The following is a 23,689-nucleotide window of genomic DNA, read 5'->3' as shown; positions in this document are numbered from 1 at the left end:
AATACTTTTTATATTTTTGGAAATACCTATTCATTATTGCATGATACTTGCCAGCTTTCTTGTTAATTCCGATGAATTAACAATTGATGATGTAATTAATTGGATTTTTAAGTAATCAATAAATGTTGATAAAAAGTACTATTTTTAGGAGGATAAAAACTACCATTATCATTGTATGAATATTATTTAATTAATAAAAAGTTACAGAAAATAATTAATAAAACCATACATTCGCAAAAAACTATATCGATTTAATATTATTTAAAATTAGTTTAATATGAATTAAATTTAATAAATAAATTCAGTTAAATAAATAAAAAAGTTAATTCATTTTGACGGGAAATCAAAATCATACAAAATCGTGAGAATTTTAGTCATAAAATAAAAACAATGATGATTAATTAAATTTGCATGAATTGAGTTTGATGAATTCAGTTAATTCAGTTAAATAAATTCTGTTAAATAAATAAAAAAGTTAATTCATTTTGACAGGAAATCAAAATCATACGAAATTGTGAGAATTTTAGTCATAAAATAAAAACAATGATGATTAATCAAATTTGCATGAATTGAGTTTGATGAATTCATTTCGCTCACTTCATATTTTGTTGCATCGTCCTATTTTTATAGTAAGATATTAAACTTCCGACAAATCTAAAAGCATATGAGACATAGTAACTTATGTATTTGTTGAAATTCTAAAATATAGTTTTTATTAAAAATTATGACAGCACATTTTAACTATGTTAAACTTATTTGATGATCCAAACTTATATTAAAAAGTGAAATGGAATTATTGTGAAGAGTCTTTATTTGAAGGATGGTGATTATAAGTTAAAATGCAAACGAGAGAAAAATGTTAAACAATAACAATTGACATGAATTGTTTATAAGAGTAGAAATGATGTAAAAAAGTTCAAACTTATTTTCTCTTATTTGGAGAGTAGAAAGTTAGATAAATAAATATAGTTTTTATATAGTGAGTTAAAAAATCTCTAATTATACACCCATAAATTAATTATTTTTTTAGTTTTTTCAAATAGTAGTACTAGGTCCCACGTTGCATATTTTAAAACCATGATCGTGCACATTTTTATTATGTCAAACTCATTGATGATTCAAACATGTGTTAAATCTAATGGTTAAAGTGAATTTGAGATATTGTGAAGAGGCTTTGCTTGAAGGACCGTGATTACAAGTTCGAAGGCAACTAAGAAATATGTTAAATCAATGAAATTGAATAAAAGGTGACATGATTTTCTTATAAGATTAGAGAAAAAAGGTAGAACTTTGTTTTCTATTTTCTGACGGTGGTATACAAAGTGATATCAAAACCCATTCAAGTTAAGAAGTATAAAATGACCTTTAAAAATAAATAAAAAATCATACAAAAATGTAATAATTTTAATTGTACAATAATAACAACAACCAATATCTTATAAAATTAAATAAAAATTTATTGATTCCACATATATATCAAAAAAAGTATTTAACACATATTATTTATGATTTTTAAAATATAGAATAAAAATAATTTTTAATTGTCTATCAAAATTGTTTTAATATATATTTTAAATCGTAAAAATAAAATAAAATAATAATTGTAACTATCAAAATTGTAATATAATATAAACTTGTGTTTACCTCACTCACTCGATGATTCTCTTTGCTTTTATGGATAGGTTGGATCTCTCGTCCATAAATTAGTCTCTCATTTATTTTGATTTGACGGAAATTCTCAAAAATAAAATTGATTAGTTGTATTTTTGAATATTTCTTTATTATATGTTTTACTTTTATTTTCTATAGCTCTTGTGTCAATCTCAATTTGATAGAGATGTATGTATTGTACTCATTTCATTTTAAAACAAGTGTTGTTTTAATTTATAAAAATGTTCCAAAGTATTTTTTAATTTTTTCAATACAATATTATCTTTATTTCATAATTATACACTCATAAATTGATATTATCTCTACCACTTTTAAATCATTAAATTTTAGTGTAAATTTATATGACAGTATTTTATAATTATTGATAAGGATAATTTGCAAAATTTTATAATTTTTCTTTTAAATAAAATGATAAATACACTAAAAATTAACATATACAATTATAAAGTTTTAGCTTTGAATTTAAAATAATGTTAAATTGAATAATTTTAATATTTATAAGTTGAACTAAAATTTAAGACAACTATCTTTTATTTATTATTACTTTTTTAATCTATTAAAAAAAAAAAAACCTTTATTTAGAAACGGATAAAAGAGTGTTAGGTAAAGTTGGTATCTCTAATAAAAGAGAGAATGGAGTGGGAATAAATAAACGCAGTGCGAGGAAGCAGCCATCCATGTTTGCTCCCTGGACCCTTGTTATGAGGAATGTTTGCCGGTGCTGGTTGGTGGACAGAGGTATGGCTACAAACCTAGTAAAACTAAATACTTGTGCCACCGTAGCATGCTTGGATTATATCTTGCACAATCATAAATAAAGTAGGTTTGTGTTTTCCAACATAAAACTCATTCGAGCTCATATATATGTTGATAGTCTCCTTATTTTTAAGCGATTATGTGAAGAAAAAAAAATTATTTTTTAGTCGTGTTATTTTTAATTAATTCAATAAATATTAAGTCAGACTATGATTGTTCCTGATAATTAATAATTTAAATAAAATACAAGTTAAATTTGAGGATAAATTATGGATACAAATAAAACTTTTTATTGACTGAGTTGTATTTGAAATGAAATTACAACGAAAGTTTATAAGGTTAATTCACATAAGTCATGATCGTTACCACTGTAAAATAGTGTTTAATTGTTATTATATGATTTTTTTTAGAGAAAAAGATAAATATAATTATAATTAATTCACACGACTGCAATGTCCTAAATTTGAATTAGAGACACGATGTTTGTTTTAATAATTTCGATATTTTTTACTTGAGTTATGACTTAAGAACTTGTCACTAACTAATTAAATAGAAGTAGTCATGTATGAAATAATGGTTTACTTAACATTTACACGCCCCACGATTGATTTTGTTTTCAATACACATTCAACATGCATGCAAAGTGTCAAGTAAGTTTTTATGTTACTAAAAAAAATTGACTTATTTTCTATCAACTCACTATGACCTCGACTTAATTATTTTAAATTTGACTTTTTAATATTCTCATTTAACAACTTAAAATATTTTTAAAAAACAATTAAAATTTGTATGCTTAAATTATATTTTAAATGAGTGTGAATCTATTATCACAATAATAAGAAGCTAACACATCTCCAAAAATAATAAATTAAAGTAAAAAATAATCAATGCTTTTTCAACCAACCCAATTACAATTTACACCAAATTAAAGTAAGGAATAATTTTGTTTATCAAGTGTGGAGTAGGGGATCAAAGTAGGACACGCTTGTGAAGATTGTCCTACAAATTAGTCTACATCAAACATATATCAGGTCAAACTTTTTTTAAACCACATGGTTAATTTTTTTTTTAAAAGTTAATTTAATTAGATAAGCTACACTATAAGCCAAAAAAGAAACCAATTATTTTAGATCTATCATACTCATCTACTAAACTAAATGTCATAATACTTGTAAAAGGTGTCAAAATATAATTTAAAATACAATGTTAAATCTGAACGTAAATTATTCTCATGAACTTATTAGTCTATTTAAAAATGCAATAAATTATTCATTTAAAGACACTAATATGAAATAAATTTTAAATAAATTAAATAAGCCATACCAGATCTCAAAAATATAATACTCACTCTTAAAAGTAAAATTATGATGAATAATAGATCAAGTTTGGACTTGATTTTTTTTAAAGATTTGATTTAAACCTTAAAAAATCTATCTTATTCGAACATATTATATTGCTAATGTCAGAAATCAAATACCCTAAATGAAAAAGAAAACAACAAGAAGATAGTTTAATTCATCTAATTATTTCCATTGTAACCGAAATTTGAAGAGATGAAAAACAAGTCAAATTATGATTTACCCATTATATAAAAAAATAGTTCTAAACTTCATAGATAATTATTGAAAATTACACTATATAAAGTAACATTCATGATATTCACACACAAATACAATTTTTTTAGAAGAAAGGAAAACATAAATAAATAAGTTCACAAACACATAAAAAACACGAATGCATTTTCTTCACTAGGCCCAATAACAAACTAGCAAAATAAATAAGAGGCCCAATAATAAACTAGCAAAATAAATAAAAGGCCTAATTCTCTTTCTAAGGAACAGGGAGCTTCTTTTTTTCTCATATCTTTCTATAAACCCTTCTTTTTAATTTTTTTTTTTTGGTTGACAAAATTACTCTTTTATAAAATTATATTTTTGAATCCGGAAAATATAAAAAAGGTACACTTTTGAACAAAATTTATCTGAAAGTATACATCTAAACACCTCTTTTATTGTTGTTATTGTTTTAAAGTTGAGTGGTATGAGAGTATCCATAAAAAATGAAAGTGGAAGAGATGGGTCTTTTGTTGGAGGATTGCTTTCGGTTTTTCCTGTAGTAGTTTTAACACCATGTGCTTTGTTCTTGATCACATCCGAAGATATAACAAGTTGATGTTAGCGACATGGCTTTCGGATATGCTTATTTTACTCTGACTTACACATGAAAATGGGGTTTTAAATATGTTTTTGAATAAATCCCCCAAAAATATATCTTTGGAGAGGGGTAATTGTATCAAAAAATAATTTTTTAAGAGCATATGGGTGGAAGCTCCCAAAAGAGTAATCCTAAATATGTTTTTCATTAGTAACCATCTATGTATTGTTTCTCTCCGGTATCCAACATAGTGGTTTCTTCTTCATCCTTTTGTATTTACATTAGCCATATGTCATTTCTTCCTCTTCTTTCTGCATTTAAGCAGCTGACCATGTTTCCTCTTGAAAAATTGCAATTGTGACAGGCAAAAAAACTGCAAAACGTAGAGATAGCAACTGGAAGTGAAAGGCGCAGGTGGGCAGGACGAAAACGGCGACAGCATTGTTTTGCGGGATGGCTGGAGAAACAGTGATGAGGGTTGAAGCAAATACTAGTTTCGAATATATAACAAAGGCAAAGTCGTGGCTTGCAACCACGATTTTGCCATTTCCAAATTAATTTTTATTGACTATTCAAATAAAAAGATTATAATTAAGTGAATTTACAGAAGCTACCATGACTTCACTTAATTAGATTAAAAAAAACAATGGCATGACTACTATCTACAATTTTGATCTAAAATAAATAAAGGTAGTTAGAATAAAAAAAAAAGGAAAGGAAAGGCATGGATCACAGCCACGACTTTCCCCTACAAAAGTAAACGCAAAAGAAATTATATTATGCGGGTAAAAAATTCAAAACAGCCTTTTCTAGTAATGCTTGAGTCCCTTTTTGAGCATGCCAAAATAATTTTTGTACCTCTGTGCTAACCCAAACATGCCCAATGTGCCTCCAGTGTGAAGCATCACCACTTCTGCTTCTCCTTCAGCCTCTTTGCTAGAAAGATGCATTGCCGTTTCCCAAGCAGCTAATGTGTACACAGGATCAACTAGAATCCCAGTTTGCTGGGCAATTTGCTGACACGCTACCATTTCTCCATCCAAAATATTACCAAATCTAGAAATGCCAAATAGGTGATTGAGAGGGAACAAAACAAGAGTTAGAGACCAACTATTAATGTTTGTTCATACAGTTTCTTACGACTACTTTTTCTCGCTGATATAAGTGTGAATTTTATTAACTATTGTTTGTAGAAGTTAACACTAGCAATCATTTGTATTTATATTGCAGGGTGCTTAAACTATTTGAAAAAGGCAACTTGGCACATTTAACTATTGTTTGAAAAAGATAATAGTCTAATACTGGCACATTTAACATAGTATCAAAGACAAGTTAAGGATGACAAAGTGGACATTGGACCCCAAGACCCGCGCTAGGTGAAAGAGTGGGTATTGAAGTTGTATTAGAGGCTCACATTGTCAGAGGCTCACATTGTCAAGGTTCTGGGGCTGTTGGATGTATATATTTACTTGGACACTCCCATCCTTTGAGCTAGCTTTTGGGAGTGAAATTCAGACATATTTAACGTTGTATCAGAATCGAGTTAAGGATGACAATTTGGGAAATGGATTCAAGACTCACGCTAGGTGTGAATTGAAGTCTCATAGTGTCAAGGTTCTCGGGTTGTAGAACGTATATATGTGCTTAGGCACCCTCATCCTTTGAGCTAACTTTGAGAGTGAGGTCCAAATTCATTTAACATGCATTACTAAGCTGCCACCATGTCGGCGTTTAAGAAAGGGTCAAACCCATTGTGGATCTATCTTAAACTGTCTTCAAATATATCTCTAACATTCTAGTTGCTACCAAGTCTATGACATCTTTATACCATAAAAAATAAATGAAAAATGAAAAGTCTATAGCGTCTTACTTTCTTGGATGGCCACGTTCCACCCAATGCACAATCCCGGCATCTTCTTTGTTTACATCATGGTCAATAAACTCAACATTAAAATGGTTATTGAATTCAGAAATCAAACGTTTTTCCTGTTTTTGGTAGCCATCAATTTTATCAGCGAGCATGACTCCATATACCTCCCACGGGAGTCTGCATGGAAGCAACACATAAGATTACTATGACACTCTGATGATTTAGTGTGGCCTTTTATATTATGGTTCAAAACTCAACATGAATAATTGAAGGGAAACATTTCAAAAATACTTTTAATTAAATTAGCATGCTACAAACTGAACCGCACCCTAAGCAAAGGGCTGCAAGTCCTATACCAACAGCTGTTGTGCCAGTACCAGCATCCACGACAAATTTCATGGCCCTTCGTTTTCCAAGTAAATGATTCTGTGATAAGTATTGAACTAGCCGAATAATACCTATACAAAGAAACAACATTTTCATAAAGTCACCGCTAATTCATGCAGGCTCTAATATATAGACTATTATTGAGCTTGAATCCTATTCTTCATAAATGGTAATCAAGATAGAGGAAATAAAATTTGTCCTAATAATTACGCACTATCTGGTGATATGTACAGAAGCAAATAAAATAATGAAATATTGAACCCTAAAACTGTGCCATTTACAACAATATAAAAAAAACAGTAGTATAAAAAAGTAAAAGTTATCTGGAAGTAAGATTCTTGAAAAGTATGGCAGCACATAGACAAGACAATGTTGGGGATAAGAAACTACTAGATCATATGCACATACACGTTGGGCATAAGAAATGCTACACAATTCACATTTTACATGCGCCGATGCATGTGAATTTGCTGTTCCTTTAAACCCGTTCAATAATCATTTTCATATATGGTATGTGAATAAGATGCTTGATTCTTTTTGTTAAAGCTAGGATTCTAACCTCGCCTGACATTACTGTCTTTAGAAAAAATGGTATGTAAGTAAGATGCTTGATTCTTTAATTTCTTTTTGAAAAAATTTACCTAGTTAAGAGAAAATGTTCCCAAAGATATGCACTGTTGTTTTTCAAACTCCAACTTCACATTACCTAGTAGAGCAACAGAATCACCAGCGCCTTCGTTGACAATTAAAATCTTTTGAAGATGGTTTTCCTCACTTCTACTTGCATTCATTTGCATAAAATTAGGAGAAGTAGACAATTCGGTATTCGAAGAAGCTTGAATGATATCACTGAACAACATGACAGAACCACTGTTTCCGGCTACTGAATTAGCATAGCTCTTTAGCATGTCTTCCCTGTTGGCATAAATAGTTCTTGGAACATATGTGACATTTCCATAAATTGTAGACATCAAGTTATAGCCAGTCAAGATTTCGGGCTGCTCTCCTCGTAGAAGCAGATGTGACATAACTCCTCTCTCAGCACACAGAACAGCTGCAAAACATGATAAAGAAAGTAGTATTAAGGATTAAGTATTAATTAAGAATTAAACATAAGGTCCACCAATGTACAATTCACTTGTGAAAACTAAGCATAATTTTCCCCATAACCCAGAAAGTTACCTACCAACAGCAGCTGTGTGAGCACTTTGACAACCTCCACAGGTAACCTAGAAAATGTCCTAGCTGAATGTTATTTGATCTTGGAAAACCTACAATCAAGTTCTTTGTGTGGTAGAAAAAGACTAGGAGTACGGAACAAATGAAACAAAACTCAGTGGTACCCCCTTCCCTTTATGACTGCAGGAAACAACATACTGAGAAGAACCCATATTCTGAGAAATATGCTACTTTGTCCTCTACACTTTAAGCTTCTAAGAAATGTATATGCATATTGTACCCTAACAAGAAGATCTGATATATGGCAAATACAAACTTTTGAAGTGAATTTGAAATTAATAACGTACCGAGTGCTGTTGTTTGGAGTAAAAGTTTACTTTCTTTTTTATTGTTTAATAACCAGCAAACACTAACCAAGATTCTATGACTAATAATACTGTCCCAAAAAAGAACCCTTATTTTACTGATAACCCTTTCGACTCAATGAATTCAAGGCTTTAAATTTAGGGACCGGGGATATGAAATCGGGCAATGTTATGAATTTAAGAGAACGCAAAACTCAGAAGCCAATAAAGTGAACTACCAAAGAATAGTAATAAAAGAAAAACTAATCAATCAAACATTGTTGTAATTTGTAAAGTAATGAATTGAAGGATAATTTACCACATCAGTCACTGAATAATCTTGAAGCAAGGGAAGTAATCCATCCAACTTTCTTGCTTTGTTGCCATTAATCAGCGGGTGCAACAAATCGTCCCGCACAATATAGAATTGTTTCCTTTGTTTATCCATTTCGACATTGGCATCGGCAAAAGTTGGATGAGTGTTCAATAGGAAATTACGACCGTTGGATCCATGTCTGTGAAATACTTGATGAATTTTAGTTTCAGGGGTTGGCAATGTCCATCTTCTGTTGAGTAACTTTACAATAGACTCCTCACTTAGGAGTTTTGGTTTTGAAATAACCTATCAAAAACAACATAAGCAATAGGCATGGCGAGAAAATGATAATTTATGTACTTATAACCTAAACAATCCTGTTATACTATAATGAATATCGTTATTAATTGGGAATTGAAAAGATAGGGACCTGAAAAGCGTTTGAATGAATCCCGTTTCTCATGTCGCATGTCAAAGTGCTTCTTCACAGTTCACAGTTCACAACTTTTTATCTCGCTCGTTTATTCATATACAGAGCAACCTTACCGCGCCACTATGGTGGTACCACGTACATGATTTCACCTAAATCGATTTATCACCTACCTCACACGGGGACAGAACGAATATCTTTTTAGTTATCACTAAAATTTTTATTTTTTATTTTTTAGTTCAGTAAAATAAAAATATAATTTTTAACTTTTATAAAATTATAATACATACTTTTTTAATATGTTATTAAATAAATATATAATTTTGAATAAATTTTTTAAATTTATTTATAATAACATAAAAGAAATTTAAAAATTACTTTAAAATTTGTTTTTATATTTGTATTTTCATTATTTTTATGTTGAGTTTTTTAAATCTAAAAATTTATATATTTTGTTAATTTTATTTTATAATTTTTTAAATATGATGTTTTAAAATCATTTAAAATTTTTAAAGTTAAAATGCAATTAAATATATTTTATCACAGAAGAAAGTAAAATTATTTATTAGATAATTTTATAGAGATTAAGTTATTTTTTATTTTATATGAATTAAATTAAAATATTAAAAATTTATAAAGATAAAAAAATATATCTAATTCTTTTATTTATTTATTTATAAACATAATTTAATATAAAATGATGATAGTCAAAATAGATAATATCTTATAACTCAATAACGAGTATAAATAGATTTACATTTAAATCTCTCAAATGTCATTTTTCCTTTTACTACTTTATTTTGGCAGGTTATATAACACAACACAAGTAAGACTCATTTGACCTATTTTATTTAAATATTTTTTTATGATTGAGAGTAGGTGGACACGCATATAAAATAATTAAAGAATGGTGGGAAATAATCGTTGGATATTGGTGGTGGGAGATACTGGTCACCATTGTTAGTAGTACGTGATCCATAAAAGTGACGGTAGTCAATAGTGATTAATTAAAGTGATAGACGATGGAGGGTAATGGTGATTAGATGTGAGTGGTCAAATATATTGTTTAATAACAATAGTTGAACGGTGGAAATCGATTGCTATTAAAATAATATTTATATTTATTAATGGTGATATGTTATTTTAATAATAAAAAAACATACAAATTTTATTTTTTAACTTTAAATTTTAAATAAAATCTGTTTTGAAATTATATAATAAATCAATTCAGCTCCAATTGACTCAAACAAAATTTTATTTTAAAATTAATTTTTAAAACAAAAAATCAGTAATTTACAACCATCTGGAGACTAGATTTTAATTAGAGAGATGATAGTCTACTTTGCTATGATATTGACCAAGTAGTGAAATAAGGTGGGCACTCAACACTTTGAAAATTAGATGGAAGGGATTTCAACTTCAGATGGAATCTTTTCCTATAAACATTACTAATGTTTTTGTCATATTTTTTGTTTTTTTTCTCTTTTCAGTTTAATATAAATTATTTTGTTTGGATAATTTTTATGATGAATTGATTTTATTAGGTATTTTGTCAAAATTAGATTTAAAAAAATTTAAATATCACATAAAATGTAAGAATTTTAAAATATTTATTTACTTTATAATATACGAATCATAGAATAAAATATTTTACAAATTAGTCTATAAAAATTTGCAAACTAGTTCCTCAATTTTTGTAAATTTTTATTTTTGTCCAACTTTAATTTTTATTTTTACCTAAATTTTTTGAAATTTATAAAAATATTTCAATTTTACTAGAACAATTTATTTATATCCGAACAACAAAATTTTCAGTTAAAATATTTGAATTGTCTAAAATTATAATTATTTATAGAATTTTCAATTACTCTATTTAAACATACTCTTAATATTATTTTAATAATTCAATTACTCCATTTAAACACACTCTTAATATTATTTTAATAATTTAATTACTCTATTTAAATATACTATTAATATTATTTTAAAGACGATCCTTAGTTTAATATTACTTGCAAAGATATTAAAGGAGTGAGATTGAGACCTCCATATATATTAATCACGAATAATAATTTTTGTGTAATTTTATTTTGATTTTAAATAAAGTAAATAAAAATTGAGTAAATATATAATAATTATGATAATTGAACTTACCCATTAATACAATTATCCTTCTTATAGAGATACGATTATTCTCCACTTATATAAAATGTGAGGAAAAAAAAAACTATTATGCAGTTAGTGTTTGACATAGACAATAAAATAATAAGTAATAACAATGAAACAATAAAATATTTGAAGTAAATAAATACACTATTACAAAAATTTACGGGTATACCCCAATTAAAGGGTTTTTGACAAGTTAGGTTTACGAAGAGTATTCGAGCAGAGTCTGAATCAGTTTTTGCCAAAACAAACAAACAATCCCATTCCCATGGCTTCCCGCGGCGGCGCACCACCGGCGGAGGCTTTTCTAGCCTCTGGTCGTAAGTCCGAGAAGCTAAGCCTCACATCTCTCCAATCAAAGATCAAGTGCGACCATGAAGGCTACGAATCAGAGTTACTCCTTGTCCGCAACCAATTCCACTCTTCCCTCGAACTATTTCAACAACAAGCCGCTATGAATTTCACTTCTATCTCGGGCATCGCAAGTGATCCCACCGTTGCCAAAGACCTTGCCGAAAGAGCTATGTTTCTTGCTCACGTTACTCCCTACTACCCTAACCACCTCGCCGATTTCCCTCGCCAACTCGCCGATTTACTTCGTTGCGCCGCGCGTACGCTTCCTTCTGGACTTCGTAATGACCTAGCGAAATCTCTTATCCTTCTTATTAATCGACAGGTTTGCGTGTTTCCTTCGTTTTCAATTTTTATACGAAAACTCGTTCGTTGTTATGTGAATTTTGTGTGAATTTTTGTAGATTGTTAATATTGGAGAAACTCTTTCGTTGTTCATGGAGCTTCAAACCCTAGGTGACGCTGAGCTGAAGAAGTTAGCATTTACTCACGTTGTTCAAAGCATAAAGCGCATGAACTTAAAGCATAAGGACGAAGCGAAAAACCGTGCACTACAGAATGTCATTTTTAACATGCTACAGGTTTGTAAATATTTCTTCTCCATTCTTTGGTTTTTGTATAGGATTCTTTTTTGTGCATGTTTGGTTTATAGATTAGTTTCTATGGAGAATTTGCTTTTCTGGCAGTTAAATTTTGATTAGTTAGTGAACGGTTTTGTATTGTTGAATAGCAAGAGGATGAAGGTCGGGCCAAGAGGGCACTTGTGATTTTATGCGAGCTTCACAAGAAACAAATATGGTTTGATGAGAGAACAGCAAATGCTATCTGCACTGCTTGCTTCCATCCATCGTCAAGGTTTTTTTTTTTCTTGTTTCATGTGTGGTTTACTATTGCAGTTTATTTTTATTTTTATCTCAGGCCTAAATATTATATTTTTACGTGTTTCTCAGAATTATGATAGCCTCATTATGCTTTCTGCTTGATTATGAGAAGATTGAAAACTACCAAGATAGTGATGATTCAAGCAGTGACGATGAATCCACTGAATCACCTCAAGTTATTCTTAGAAGAGAGACAATTTATAAGGTGAGATTGTCTGATAAGCATTGAAATGGAATTAACACTGTTCTTCTATTAATCGTCAGCTAAATTTGCTTTCATATATATATATATATATATGCCTAACTCAAACAAAATGATACTCCCTTGGTTCCAAAATAAATGTCGTCCTAGGTTTTCATACTAATTAAGGAAGAAAGGAAACAAAGTGTGTAAATTAACATTTAGAAAGAACATGTTACAACCCAAACCCCTCTAATTGGAAGATACAAAACCTGTGAGGTTTGATTGGTATTGAGTGGTTTAGGTTTTCCTCTTTAACATCTCGCCCTTTGCGGATTGGGATCTTGTTATCACTACACCCAAGGTCTTAAATTGTGGTTGCATTGCAGTCAAATACAACTGACGTATGACACTAATTGCGGTGGTGGAGGCATAAAAAAATTTAATATTATGGTCAGAATCGTGGCTTTGGACTGTTTTTGAAAACGTAACTGAATTACGCCTTGCTTCACTCCCTCCATCCGAACTTAGCTTCAAGTAATTTTTGTGCTTGCACCTCACTCATGGGATTGGGAGATAATGATGATAGGAGCATTGCAAGATGTTTCAGGTTGTTTATGAAATTTGCTAATTGCACTTAGTTATCAGTAATAATGGTTCATTCTTACGTAATTTTAGGCAAACCACCAAGGTACGTCAGCTAGCAAAAAGAGAAAGAAAAAGAAATTAGACCGCATAATGCGCAGCATGAAAAAGAAACAGCGCGTTTCATCTGAAAGGAGCAACAACATCTATTATTCACCACTCAACCATCTGAAAGATGCCCAGGTTTGTAAACTTTTTGTATCATCATCATATATACACTTCTTGTTTGCGTTTTCCTTTATCAAATCAACATCTTGATCCATGTGATCTGTAGGGTTTTGTTGAGAAGCTGTTCTCGCGTCTGCAGAAATGTAATGATCGATTTGAGGTACACGTTGTAATTAAAGTTAAAGCAGCATGTCTGTATTGTTGTAAATGAAGACTCTTAATTCCTTTTCAAATCTTCTCATGATTATTCAAGATTAAATATTTATGTTTGTGCAATTACACTTTTTAAATTTTAGGTCAAGATGATGATGTTGAAAGTGATTGCTCGAACAGTTGGGCTTCACCAGTTAATTTTGTTAAACTTTTACCCTTATCTTCAGAAATATATCCAGGTATCATTTAATAAATTTGGTTAACTTTGGTATTCTAGAAATAACTGAAATGTGACCATTTTAATCTATGCATTTTGCAACCAGCCCCATCAACGAGACGTTACGAATTTGCTTGCTGCAGTGGTTCAGGCTTGCCATGATATGGTATAGTATATTGTGGTTTATCTTGATCAGATTTCTTTTATAATATTTAGTAGCTTTTTCTTTCAAAATTTGCTTCTTTTGTAATTTGCAGTATGCTGTTTTTTGTTTTTCTTTGTATCCTATTTCATTGAAGGTGTTATTTGGATGCAGGTTCCTCCTGATGCAGTTGAGCCCTTGTTCAAACAAATTGTAAATCAATTTGTACATGACCGCTCACGTCCAGAGGTTTTTATTTGAATCGACTTATCATTTGATTTAGTGCTATGGAATTTTTATTAATATGACGGGATCTCAACTTTGATTTGTTGATGACTTTGGTTGATATTTTTAGGCTATCACTGTTGGAATAAACTCAGTCAGGGAGATATGCTTGCGTATGCCACTGGTAACTACTGCAATTTCCCGGCCTTTGGACATGCAATTTACTGATTTTTGTTTTGACGGAATATATCTTGTGCATCTAAGAAGGGTTGATTCCTTATTAGTAGGATCATCTAGGAGTACCTTGTTAAGAAGACTTGTGGCGTAGTCCTTGGAATGAGACAACTCCCTTGTTACAAACTTATATCCTGTGTTTTTGTTAACTTCCTAAACTCCATCATTTGTCCTATATTGATCTTTTGACTGTGGACTGTAGTTAATGAATGAAGACCTACTACAAGACCTTGCCCTATATAAGAAGTCACACGAGAAGGCAGTTTCAATTGCAGCTCGATCTCTGATTACAGTATTCCGACAGGTGGTTACTGGCTTCTTTATGTGGGTGGTGTGTCCATGTGTGTTAAAGCACAATATCACTCTCATACCCATTTTCAACATCTGATTAATGTTGTTCATTTTTAGGTTTGCCCTTCACTGCTAGTTAAGAAGGACCGAGGGCGGCCCACTGACCCTGAGGCAAGACCAAAGGCTTATGGAGAAGTCAATGTTGCAACTGATGTTCCTGGTGCTGAGTTGTTGCAGACCAATGACGATGATGTTGAACAGGAGACCAATGATTCATTATGCAGTGGCTCAGACAATGACCAGGAAGATGACCAAATAAGTATAAATCCTGATGATGAGAACCAGCTAGGAAGTGATAATACTGAAAGCGATGATGATGAAGCTATAGATCATGATGTTGTAACAGAAGATGAAAATGATAGTAGTTTTGATTATGAAACCGGTGTTGATGATGCTGATGACGTTGAAGATGATCTAGAAGACGGCGAAGATGAGTCGGATGAAGATGATGGTGAGATTTCGGAACATGGAGATGATGATCCGCATACATTTAGTCATGATGGAAGTGTGGAGACAAAAGCTACATTGAAAGACTCAGCAAAAAAAAGGAAGTTTAGTGATTTCAATGCTCAACTTACAGCTGCTGATACAAGTCTCCGGGCTTTGAAGAAATTGGCAGGGACAACAACGGAAAATGTCCTACCAGAAAATGAAGATGGAATTCTTTCTAATGCAGACTTCCAGAGGATCAGGGAACTAAAGGTTTGTTCATCTCTTATTCAGCAAAGCTCAATTTCTAACTTCTGTAAGCTTTTATCATTTTGAATTTGTTTATTTAATTCATAGGCAAGAAATGAAGCAAGAACTGCATTAGCGCAGCATGGGCTTCTAAAGTCATCAACAAATAAGATTCCAAGCTCTGATCAATTAAGTTTAAAGCGAGTGGATGGTTCCATGCTTGAAGTAAGTAGTTTTGGCTTGTTTAAATTGTTTTCTAGCTGATCTTTATCTGCAATCCATTCCAAAATGAGAAAATATGGGGGCAATCAAATTTACCTATTCATCCGTGCACATTCTAGGTTCATGTAAAGAAAAAGCTTAACAAGGCAGAGAGGCTAGCTATGGTTAAAGCAGGGAGGGAGGAAAGAGGACAGTACCATGCTCGAGCAGCTGTGAAACAGAAAAAGGTATGCTAGTTGTTCTTACTTGCACATTTTGAATCTCTGCATTCTTGATTATCTTTTGCACTTTTAATTGAATTTTAATTGTCCTTACCCAAACGTGGGCATCTAGAATTTTTCCACAACCTAGTGATTCTCCAAATAAAATAGTGTGGCAATAACATTTCTTTTTTGTGCATATATATTTATGCAAGACAAAAGTAAATTGACAAAAAAGACCCCGCTATTAAAACTAATCAGTTGATCAAAATGTTAAACTTCCATGAAGTTTATTGTTATCAAATAGAAGTATTTAGATTATGTCAAATCCAATGGACGTGTATATTTTTTTTAATTGAACAGACGGGTGGTCTAAGTAACCGACAAAAGGAACACAAGAAAAGTATGCCTTTAGCTGCAAAGAGAAACAGGGTAGCAAGATCTCAGGTGGAGAAAAGGAAAAAGAAGCAGCAGTCCGGTAAACAGTTCCGTGGGAGGAAAGCGTGGCAATAGGAAGAGCAACAAATACGGGGGTTGCATCATAAATTTATTCTTTTTATTCTTAAATTGAACCCTTGGTCTGTTTTTTCCGTACGTTGTTTTTTTTTTTTATTGTACTCAATCAACGAGATAATGCTTGATTTATGTTATATTAAATTTTGACGGTAATATTTTTCAAGATTCCTTACATTAAATCTTGAAATTCGGCATTTCAGAAGGTAATTTCTTTTTCCTAGTAAATGCTTCATTCATTGTAACTTTCTGAAAAACTTCAGTTACAATGAGTGAATTGATTCTGATTGCATGCATTAATTAAATGCTTGATGCAGTAATTGTTGTCAGATTTCTAATCAATAATGTAGATTATTTAAAGATGATTTGGTAAGTTGTATTGAAGGAGTTCACATCAATGTAGATGATTTAATGTAGTTGTTCGATTTCTAAGTAATAGTTGTCTCTAATATGGGTAAATGGGTTCAGTTTTAAATGCAAGGAGTTCACATCAACACAATTTAGTTGGAGGAATTGTGTGAATTATACATAATTATTAATAGGGAATCAGAAAGCAAAATGAAATAGCTTGTATTTTTCAGTCCTTCAATGAAAAATATAATTATACTTCATTTAAATATGTTCGGGTGTTAACGATTTTTCAGTTGAAGTTGGGCAACGTTTTGTTGCTTGTAGTCTACTTTGTTTAATGACATAAACATGAATAATTGGTGTCATTTGATTGTTATTGGGAGTACTGAACATCCGTTTTCATTTGAAGTTGAATCAACATTTTACCGACTTAAATGTATATAAAAATGAATTTAATTTTATGTAGTTTGCTTGAAACGTAGGTTGAATTAAAAATTCTATCTATTTCCATGCTAATTTTGCCTCAAATGCAAGTAGTGATCTCAGTGCTTTTTCATGATAAACTAAAATAATTCATTTCACACTGTACTGTTGGAAAACTTTATCATTGTAGCAAATAAACATTCAAAATCAAGTTGATCCACAAATATATACTTCAAAAAATGCACATTTACATACTTCAAGAGAAATTTAAGCATAGTTATCCTTAAATCCTTTACATGATTCTATTTGACACACTAGTTTCGTAACATGTTTTTCAACAGATTTTATCTGGTCTTGATGTGAAAATTTTCTATTTTAGTACAGTAAAGACAACTCTAAAATTTCATCGAAACCTGTCAAAAAACTATAAAGAGAATAAGACAACTCTATCATAAAAATTTAGCACCTAGTTTCTGAAGGATGTGACTACAGAGGTGCATTTTTAACGAGACATATTAGTATGGACTAATTGTAAATTAACATAGGCTGATTTCAATTCTTGCTCCCAAAAATGCGAAGATTAGTGACAAATTGCCCAAAATGCTTAGCCAGAAGAAATTTCTATGACGAGAACACTATCTGGAAGAATTTTGTATATATAACTTACAACCTACATCCAAATTGACATATAGCAAAAGGAAAACCAGTGTTCAGTAGGATAAAGTCTCTTCAGAACATGAAGGCAAATCACAACCTTGTCCAAATATATCAGGGATTCCATCCCAATGATTTTTCTCTCTTGCCTCCCAATAACCACCCATGTATCGGTAAGAACCATCCTCATCCTTCTTAAACCATCTGGGCCGCCATCCTCTTTCTTGCATCTTTCTTGCCTGAATTATGAATATGAATCAAACATAAGTTACACGATTTTCAATAAGTAAAAACATAATATGCACAAAATAGCATAAAGCTTAGGCACCCAATCTCCGTGAACAGATTGCAAATGATAGTAAATCAAAAGCAAAAGGGTAAGAAATCCAAGGACATTGAATAATACAACTAGTAAATATTTTGTCAAAAAATGCCAATTTAAGGTGTAAAGGAAAACTGGCTAGCCACACCTGGAAAAGAAATAGAAAAAAAACTGATAGCATGTGCATGTCCAAACACACTAGATCTGAATGACAAAAAGCTGAGTTGTAGGTTAATTACCTGTCTCTGCAACTGTTCAAGCCTTAGCTTCTCTGCATTTGCAAACTCATATTCTCCATTTTCTAAATGTCTCTGATCTGGTCTCAATCTAGAGTCAGTTGGAGGCAACTTCTCCAATAAACCAGGCATTATTTCATTCAAGGAAATTGCGAAGGGAGAAAGGTTGTATCTCGTTTTTGGAACATAGTTGTCTCTTTCCCACAATAACGCAGCTTCTGTCATTGGATCATAACCTTTGGGCTTTGTAGTTGGATCCCCGAGTACATAGTACATTGCTTCATCCCACTTACCAATTAACATTGCTACCTTCTCTCCAGTTCTGTTGTCTTGAACAAACCCATGGACCTGATTGATATATATTTGATTAAAATTACAAAACCCAGAACAAAGAAAAGCAGATAGATTATTAATCTAAGCAACTTATCTCAGTTGTTAAGTTTCTAACAATAAGATGAGGGAAAACTAATTTAAACTATAAAACAACAATCAAGTCTTATCCCACTAAGTGGAGTCAGCTGCATAGATCAAACAACGTCATAATGTTTTGTCATATATCTATCCAACTAATTAATCTGTAAATCTTTTTTAAGAGTTTTTCTGGCAGAACTAATTTAAACTAAAACAAAATAACACGAATATAAATTTTGTTGGTGCTACAAACTTCCATAATAATTGGATCAATTGACCTTACGAGGTCTAACCATAAAAAGAATATAAATTCCAACCATGGGAATTTTTTAGGTTTTCATTTTCGTTGCACATTTCATTGATAATTACATAAGCAGTGGTTTTCTTTCCCCTTTTTCATTGTTTTCAAATATTTATGTACAAGAAACAAAGTGAAAACATTGTGACATATCTGTAGTTAATAGTGAAAGAAAACATTTTTCCAATCAAACAAGCACTTTATGTTGTGTTACAACTGATATCTTACACTGCACTGCATTATTTGCCACTTCTTTGAAAATAGAACATAGATTGTCAACTTAATTGGGAAATTAAGTAGGGGAGAAAAACAAAATGTTTTGACAAAGATAGTAGAAAGGGGTAAGATTAATATCTATATAATCAAAATTGTTTATTTATATTCAAAGTGAAATTGCTGTCTCTATGTCCATTACAATTCTACCTGATGTGGATTGCGGTCTATGATAGATTGTTCTTTGAACTTCAATTTGCAAGAGTAGTTTCCACTGCCCTTGATGTGCATAGTACCATAGTGGTCACAATAAATTTTACCTAGTATAATATTGTATATGGAAGTGGTGACCTTGCTCCACTGAAATGTTTCACCGTCCTCAAACTGTAGGGTGAGAACGCCCACAGGATCTAACTGAATAGATCGCCCCCAAAACTTTCCTTTCAAATTGGAGTCTGCCCAGAACTTCCATCCTCTTCCCTCACAGTGACAAGCAACAATCATTGGATGGTGACTGACCTGCAGCAAGCTTCTTGTTAGATGATATTAGAAGCATAAGATAGACATATTACAGCTATTTTCAGGTTCAATGGATAGGCAACAATCATACTTGAGGTGTTTGTAACCTCCAGGTACTGAGTTCAAATCCCCTCGGGGATAGTTGTAAATTGGTCGGTGCCACTTTGGTTAATAGAAATTTCCCCCTTCCCCAACATTTTTTAAAGAAAAATGGATAGGCAACGATGAAACAATAATTTTATGACTTCTCGTATTGCTATTTTTTCCTAAAAATTTGATTAATTCCCATAAATCAAAGTTGAAGAAAAATCCAGTTACCTTCTCAGAAAAAAACTTCAGTCCTTTATCTGGATAGTCAGCTTCATAAGTCTCCCCAAGTAGAGGATTGAAAGGTTTACATTGTCGACCTTGAGTGGACGCATAGCCAGACACAGCAAATGCTGCAATATTTAGAATTCTCATCAATTCATTCCCCTGCACCATGCAAAACCTTGATTTAAGTCATAAATTTCAAACAAGCTAAGCATATAAACATGAAACATAACAAGCATGAACTTTCACTTTTAAAGGAAATCAAACATGCACATTTTTTTTTGAAAAAAAATAATCAAGCATGCACTTGAAAACTGAATATTTTCCTTTCTCAACTTTCAATGCTGATAGAAACTCAAATGATACTACATTTAACATCAAACTACATCATAAAGGCCCTATCAAAGAATACTTTGTAAGGACTCACAGTCCTATGAAAAGTAGTATAAGAGCCTATCTAGAACCCTGTCTACTCAAGCGTCTAAAGATCAATATCAAACATGGTGTCAAAGTCAAGTTAGTTCTACGGAATATGTAACTAATTGAAGTGATTTTAATTTTCATCAAGTACTAGTAGAGTAAGTCCAGCAGCAATTACAAGCCTACATGATATAAAGGTTACGGCAAATATACATGCTTGACTCATTTACGTATTAATGAAATCTCCAGGCCCTAGGGAACTGATTACCCAACATAATGCAACTGAAAAACACTTTTTACAAACCCTTATTCGGTTATTCCACATGTATGAGAAACTTTTGAAGTAGAATAACATCTAATAATAATGATTACTCTAATGAGTGTGAACCAGGGTGTGGTGGCATAAAAAAAAACAAATGTTGAGATCCAATTTCGAAGCACTCTTAGAGAGAGAGAGAGAGAGAGAGAGAGAGAGAGAGAGAGAGAGAGAGAGAGAACGGAAAATATATTGATAGAAAGTTTGGTAAAAAAATAGCACAGATGAAATGGGCCTACTAAATGGACGTATTACAAATAAAATACTTCACTACATGCTGATAAAATAATAACATCTAATAATAATGATTACTCTAATGAGTGTGAACCAGGGTGTGGTGGCTTAAAAAATAAATGTTAAGATCCAATTTCGAAGCACTCTTAGAGAGAGAGAGAACAGAAAAAATATTGATAGAAAATTTGGTAAAAAAATAGCACAGATTAGATGGGCCTACTAAATGGACGAATTACAAATAAAATACTTCACTACATGTTGATCAAGTGAAAATTGTCATGCTTTATGAAGGATGAAATTTTTATAGGCAGCGATTTCCTTAAAGTAAACCAAACTTATGATCTACCTTGACAAAATGAACATAGGAGATCATGCTTTTAAAACTGCTTTGTGACAAAAGAAAGCACAGCTGAGGACCTGACCTGCTTTCCCCACTCCAATGCTCTATCAACTAGGATTGAGTACTCCAGGTCTTCAAAACACTTTTGCAATGAAGAGAGTGGTTCATTAAAATAAACAGGGAGACAAACTCCAGAAAGATCCTTCCCTATATTGTCTTTAATAATTGACCACAAGCCAACTGGTTTCTCTTTCTCTTTCTGTTCTGGTAAATTATCCCTTCTTTTGACATAAGGATAGCTTATATCTTTAATTGCCTTCTCAAACCCATGCAAACTGTCATGAAGAATATAATCTCTATCATATATACTGGCATTTCCCGTACCTTCTCTACTTCGATAGGAAGCACTTCTTAAGGCATCTGAATATAAAATCTCATTAGTATCAAAATATGTTCCATCATCATCATCTGTTTCAGCGTCTCCTCCATCTTGGCTTTCATTATCTGCAACTGAATCTGTAGCACTGCCCTCCGACATAACAGAATAGAAATCTGATACATGAGTGGGAAAATCAAGGAGTAAGATGACTGCCACCAACATAGAAAATTCAAAACAGTAAGTTGGTAGTTTCGTACAAGCTACAACTACCCATAAGTGAACCATGTCAGAACATGGAAAATAAAGCTCTTAGATTATCAGTATTATAATCCCAGGCTGACATTAATATTCAAGATTCTTGAATTTATAATACATGACCAGAATAAACACAACTATCTAAAATGGTGTTCGTATTGACTTCTGTGCAAGTAGACATTATAATGGTAGTTAGGCAAAACACATGTTAAGAGAATATAATTAACACAATACTCACCACTAAATCTTCTATTTCCTTGTCCGCAATATGACTCGCGTTCTTTTGTTTCATCTACTACAGTAGTTTCCAACTCTATTTTCTCCGTCTGCATTAATTTTAAGAGAAAATTAAAATTTTGGCTAATAAGAATTTCATCATTTAACAAGGCACTGACAGCATATAATATTAATAGTATTGTGATTCAGTAATTCCAATAGATCAAAATAGATATAAATTGAATAAATTCCATAAAAAATACTATAATATCAATAGTATAACAATACATATAAATACCAATTTGTTAACAAATTTAATACAACATATAGATTTTCTAAATTCTCGTGATTTAGTGAATGGAGTCCTATACATAGGGATAGAGGTAGTAATCCATATGAGGATTGAGCATATCCCTGACAGAAACATTACTCTTCATTACTGAGGGAGGTTCCAACAGTATACTCTAATGCAATATTCTTTATGTAGCAAAGAATGTGAACATTCATCTTAAAATCCTTTCTCACATTTTGAATTTCCTAAAAGGCTAAAGTAGAATTGAAAGTTGTGCAGAAGTGTAAGTATCCAATGCTTTCAACATTAGGTTATTAATGCCCACAGTTATATTTGAAATCTTAAGTCAGACAAGGTAAGCTGCTGAGCTAATGAAATCATAAACATCAAACGGAAAAAACTGCCTCTGTAGCAAGGTCAGGTAACCATTATCATTTTATAACCATCCATGACAAAAAGTAGATGATGAATCAGAATATATGTTCCAAGATATGTTTTGAAAGGAAAGATTAATACCTCCAGTTGTTTTAAGGTGTCCAACAACATAACATGTTTCTGCTGAAGAAACTTCAACTTGCCTTGAAGATATGAGACTTCAGATAGCATAATAGATTCACAGTCATTAATGATTTCTTCATTTATGCCTTCCTGTGATAATCTTGATCGCAGCTTCTCTGTCGAAACTACAATATCTTCTGGAGTTGCAAGATCACTGCTTGTCAGAGCTCTAGGAAAAAGATCTTTTGCAGACTGCAGGGCTTCAATCCACATGGCTCTGTCTTCTCTAGATACACACCTCAAGTGAAGAGTTTTTGTCCCAGTAAATACGGAAAGCCGCTTATCATCAGACTTGCTGGAGCGAACTGAAGAAACCTGTGAACAACACATGATTAGATGTGGCACTCACATGAATTGACAAGCAAGAAAAGTTTATATTTAAGTAAATAAACAACAACAAAGAAAAGCACACCCACTGTACATTTTACCCACAATGCAATACGAGTGTATGGATATAATCACAATCCTCACAACTTTCTGCAGATGTTGGTTTCAGCAGCAGTTAG

The 23,689-nt window shown here is 31.6% G+C and overlaps 3 protein-coding genes across 4 annotated transcripts in view; 1 reads left to right on the top strand and 2 right to left on the bottom strand.

Moving 5' to 3' along the window:
* Positions 1-5,084: 5,084 nt before the first annotated feature.
* On the bottom strand, positions 5,085-9,276 carry LOC101507199 (D-cysteine desulfhydrase 2, mitochondrial). 2 transcript variants are annotated; one of them, XM_004502321.4, is made up of 7 exons: positions 9,108-9,276; positions 8,681-8,983; positions 8,025-8,067; positions 7,545-7,892; positions 6,780-6,909; positions 6,452-6,628; positions 5,085-5,637 (listed from the first exon to the last, which is right to left on the bottom strand). In XM_004502321.4, the coding sequence occupies exons 1-7, from the start codon at positions 9,138-9,140 to the stop codon at positions 5,391-5,393; spliced, it is 1,281 nt and encodes a 426-aa protein (XP_004502378.1). In that variant the 5' UTR covers positions 9,141-9,276; the 3' UTR covers positions 5,085-5,390. The 2 variants fall into 2 exon arrangements, with proteins under 2 accessions (XP_004502378.1, XP_012571854.1); XM_012716400.3 differs by lacking the exon at positions 9,108-9,276 and having other exon boundaries at positions 8,021-8,067; positions 8,681-8,821.
* Positions 9,277-11,455: 2,179 nt separating this feature from the next.
* On the top strand, positions 11,456-16,600 carry LOC101506869 (uncharacterized). The gene is made up of 15 exons (XM_004502320.4): positions 11,456-11,949; positions 12,029-12,205; positions 12,355-12,479; positions 12,575-12,710; positions 13,365-13,514; positions 13,606-13,659; positions 13,796-13,891; positions 13,976-14,035; positions 14,186-14,260; positions 14,367-14,420; positions 14,673-14,774; positions 14,879-15,523; positions 15,608-15,724; positions 15,841-15,948; positions 16,285-16,600. Exons 1-15 carry the CDS (start codon positions 11,542-11,544, stop codon positions 16,432-16,434), a joined length of 2,457 nt encoding a protein of 818 aa, XP_004502377.1. The 5' UTR covers positions 11,456-11,541; the 3' UTR covers positions 16,435-16,600.
* Positions 16,601-17,635: 1,035 nt separating this feature from the next.
* The window catches only part of LOC101506535 (oxysterol-binding protein-related protein 1D), an 8,353-nt gene continuing 2,299 nt past the window's right edge, over positions 17,636-23,689 (bottom strand). The window contains exons 2-8 of the mRNA XM_004502319.4: positions 23,142-23,498; positions 22,356-22,443; positions 21,566-22,035; positions 20,180-20,335; positions 19,553-19,861; positions 18,424-18,768; positions 17,636-18,101 (exon numbers count right to left, since the gene is read on the bottom strand). Coding sequence (XP_004502376.1) covers positions 17,919-18,101; positions 18,424-18,768; positions 19,553-19,861; positions 20,180-20,335; positions 21,566-22,035; positions 22,356-22,443; positions 23,142-23,498 — 1,908 coding nt within the window. The 3' untranslated portion in view covers positions 17,636-17,918. The remainder of the gene's footprint in view (positions 18,102-18,423; positions 18,769-19,552; positions 19,862-20,179; positions 20,336-21,565; positions 22,036-22,355; positions 22,444-23,141; positions 23,499-23,689) is intronic.

Source organism: Cicer arietinum, chromosome 5, assembly GCF_000331145.2.
Source record: "Cicer arietinum cultivar CDC Frontier isolate Library 1 chromosome 5, Cicar.CDCFrontier_v2.0, whole genome shotgun sequence".
In the NCBI taxonomy this organism is placed as follows: Eukaryota; Viridiplantae; Streptophyta; class Magnoliopsida; order Fabales; family Fabaceae; genus Cicer; species Cicer arietinum.
The sequence above is the reverse complement of the archived record's forward strand: the minus strand, read 5'-3'. Positions and strand labels throughout refer to the sequence as shown.

Excerpts from the sequence above, each read along its gene's own strand:
- LOC101506869 (XM_004502320.4), top strand. The coding sequence starts at position 11,542 with ATGGCTTCCCGCGGCGGCGCACCACCGGCGGAGGCTTTTCTAGCCTCT. Across the intron at positions 14,421-14,672 it reads TATGCTTGCGTATGCCACTG|TTAATGAATGAAGACCTACT; the intron begins GTAACTACTGCA and ends TGTGGACTGTAG. Across the intron at positions 15,725-15,840 it reads TGGATGGTTCCATGCTTGAA|GTTCATGTAAAGAAAAAGCT; the intron begins GTAAGTAGTTTT and ends TGCACATTCTAG.
- LOC101507199 (XM_004502321.4), bottom strand. The coding sequence starts at position 9,140 with ATGAGAAACGGGATTCATTCAAACGCTTTTCAG. Across the intron at positions 8,984-9,107 it reads TTCATTCAAACGCTTTTCAG|GTTATTTCAAAACCAAAACT; the intron begins GTCCCTATCTTT and ends TGTTTTTGATAG. Across the intron at positions 6,910-7,544 it reads TGATTCTGTTGCTCTACTAG|GTATTATTCGGCTAGTTCAA; the intron begins GTAATGTGAAGT and ends TTCTTTGTATAG.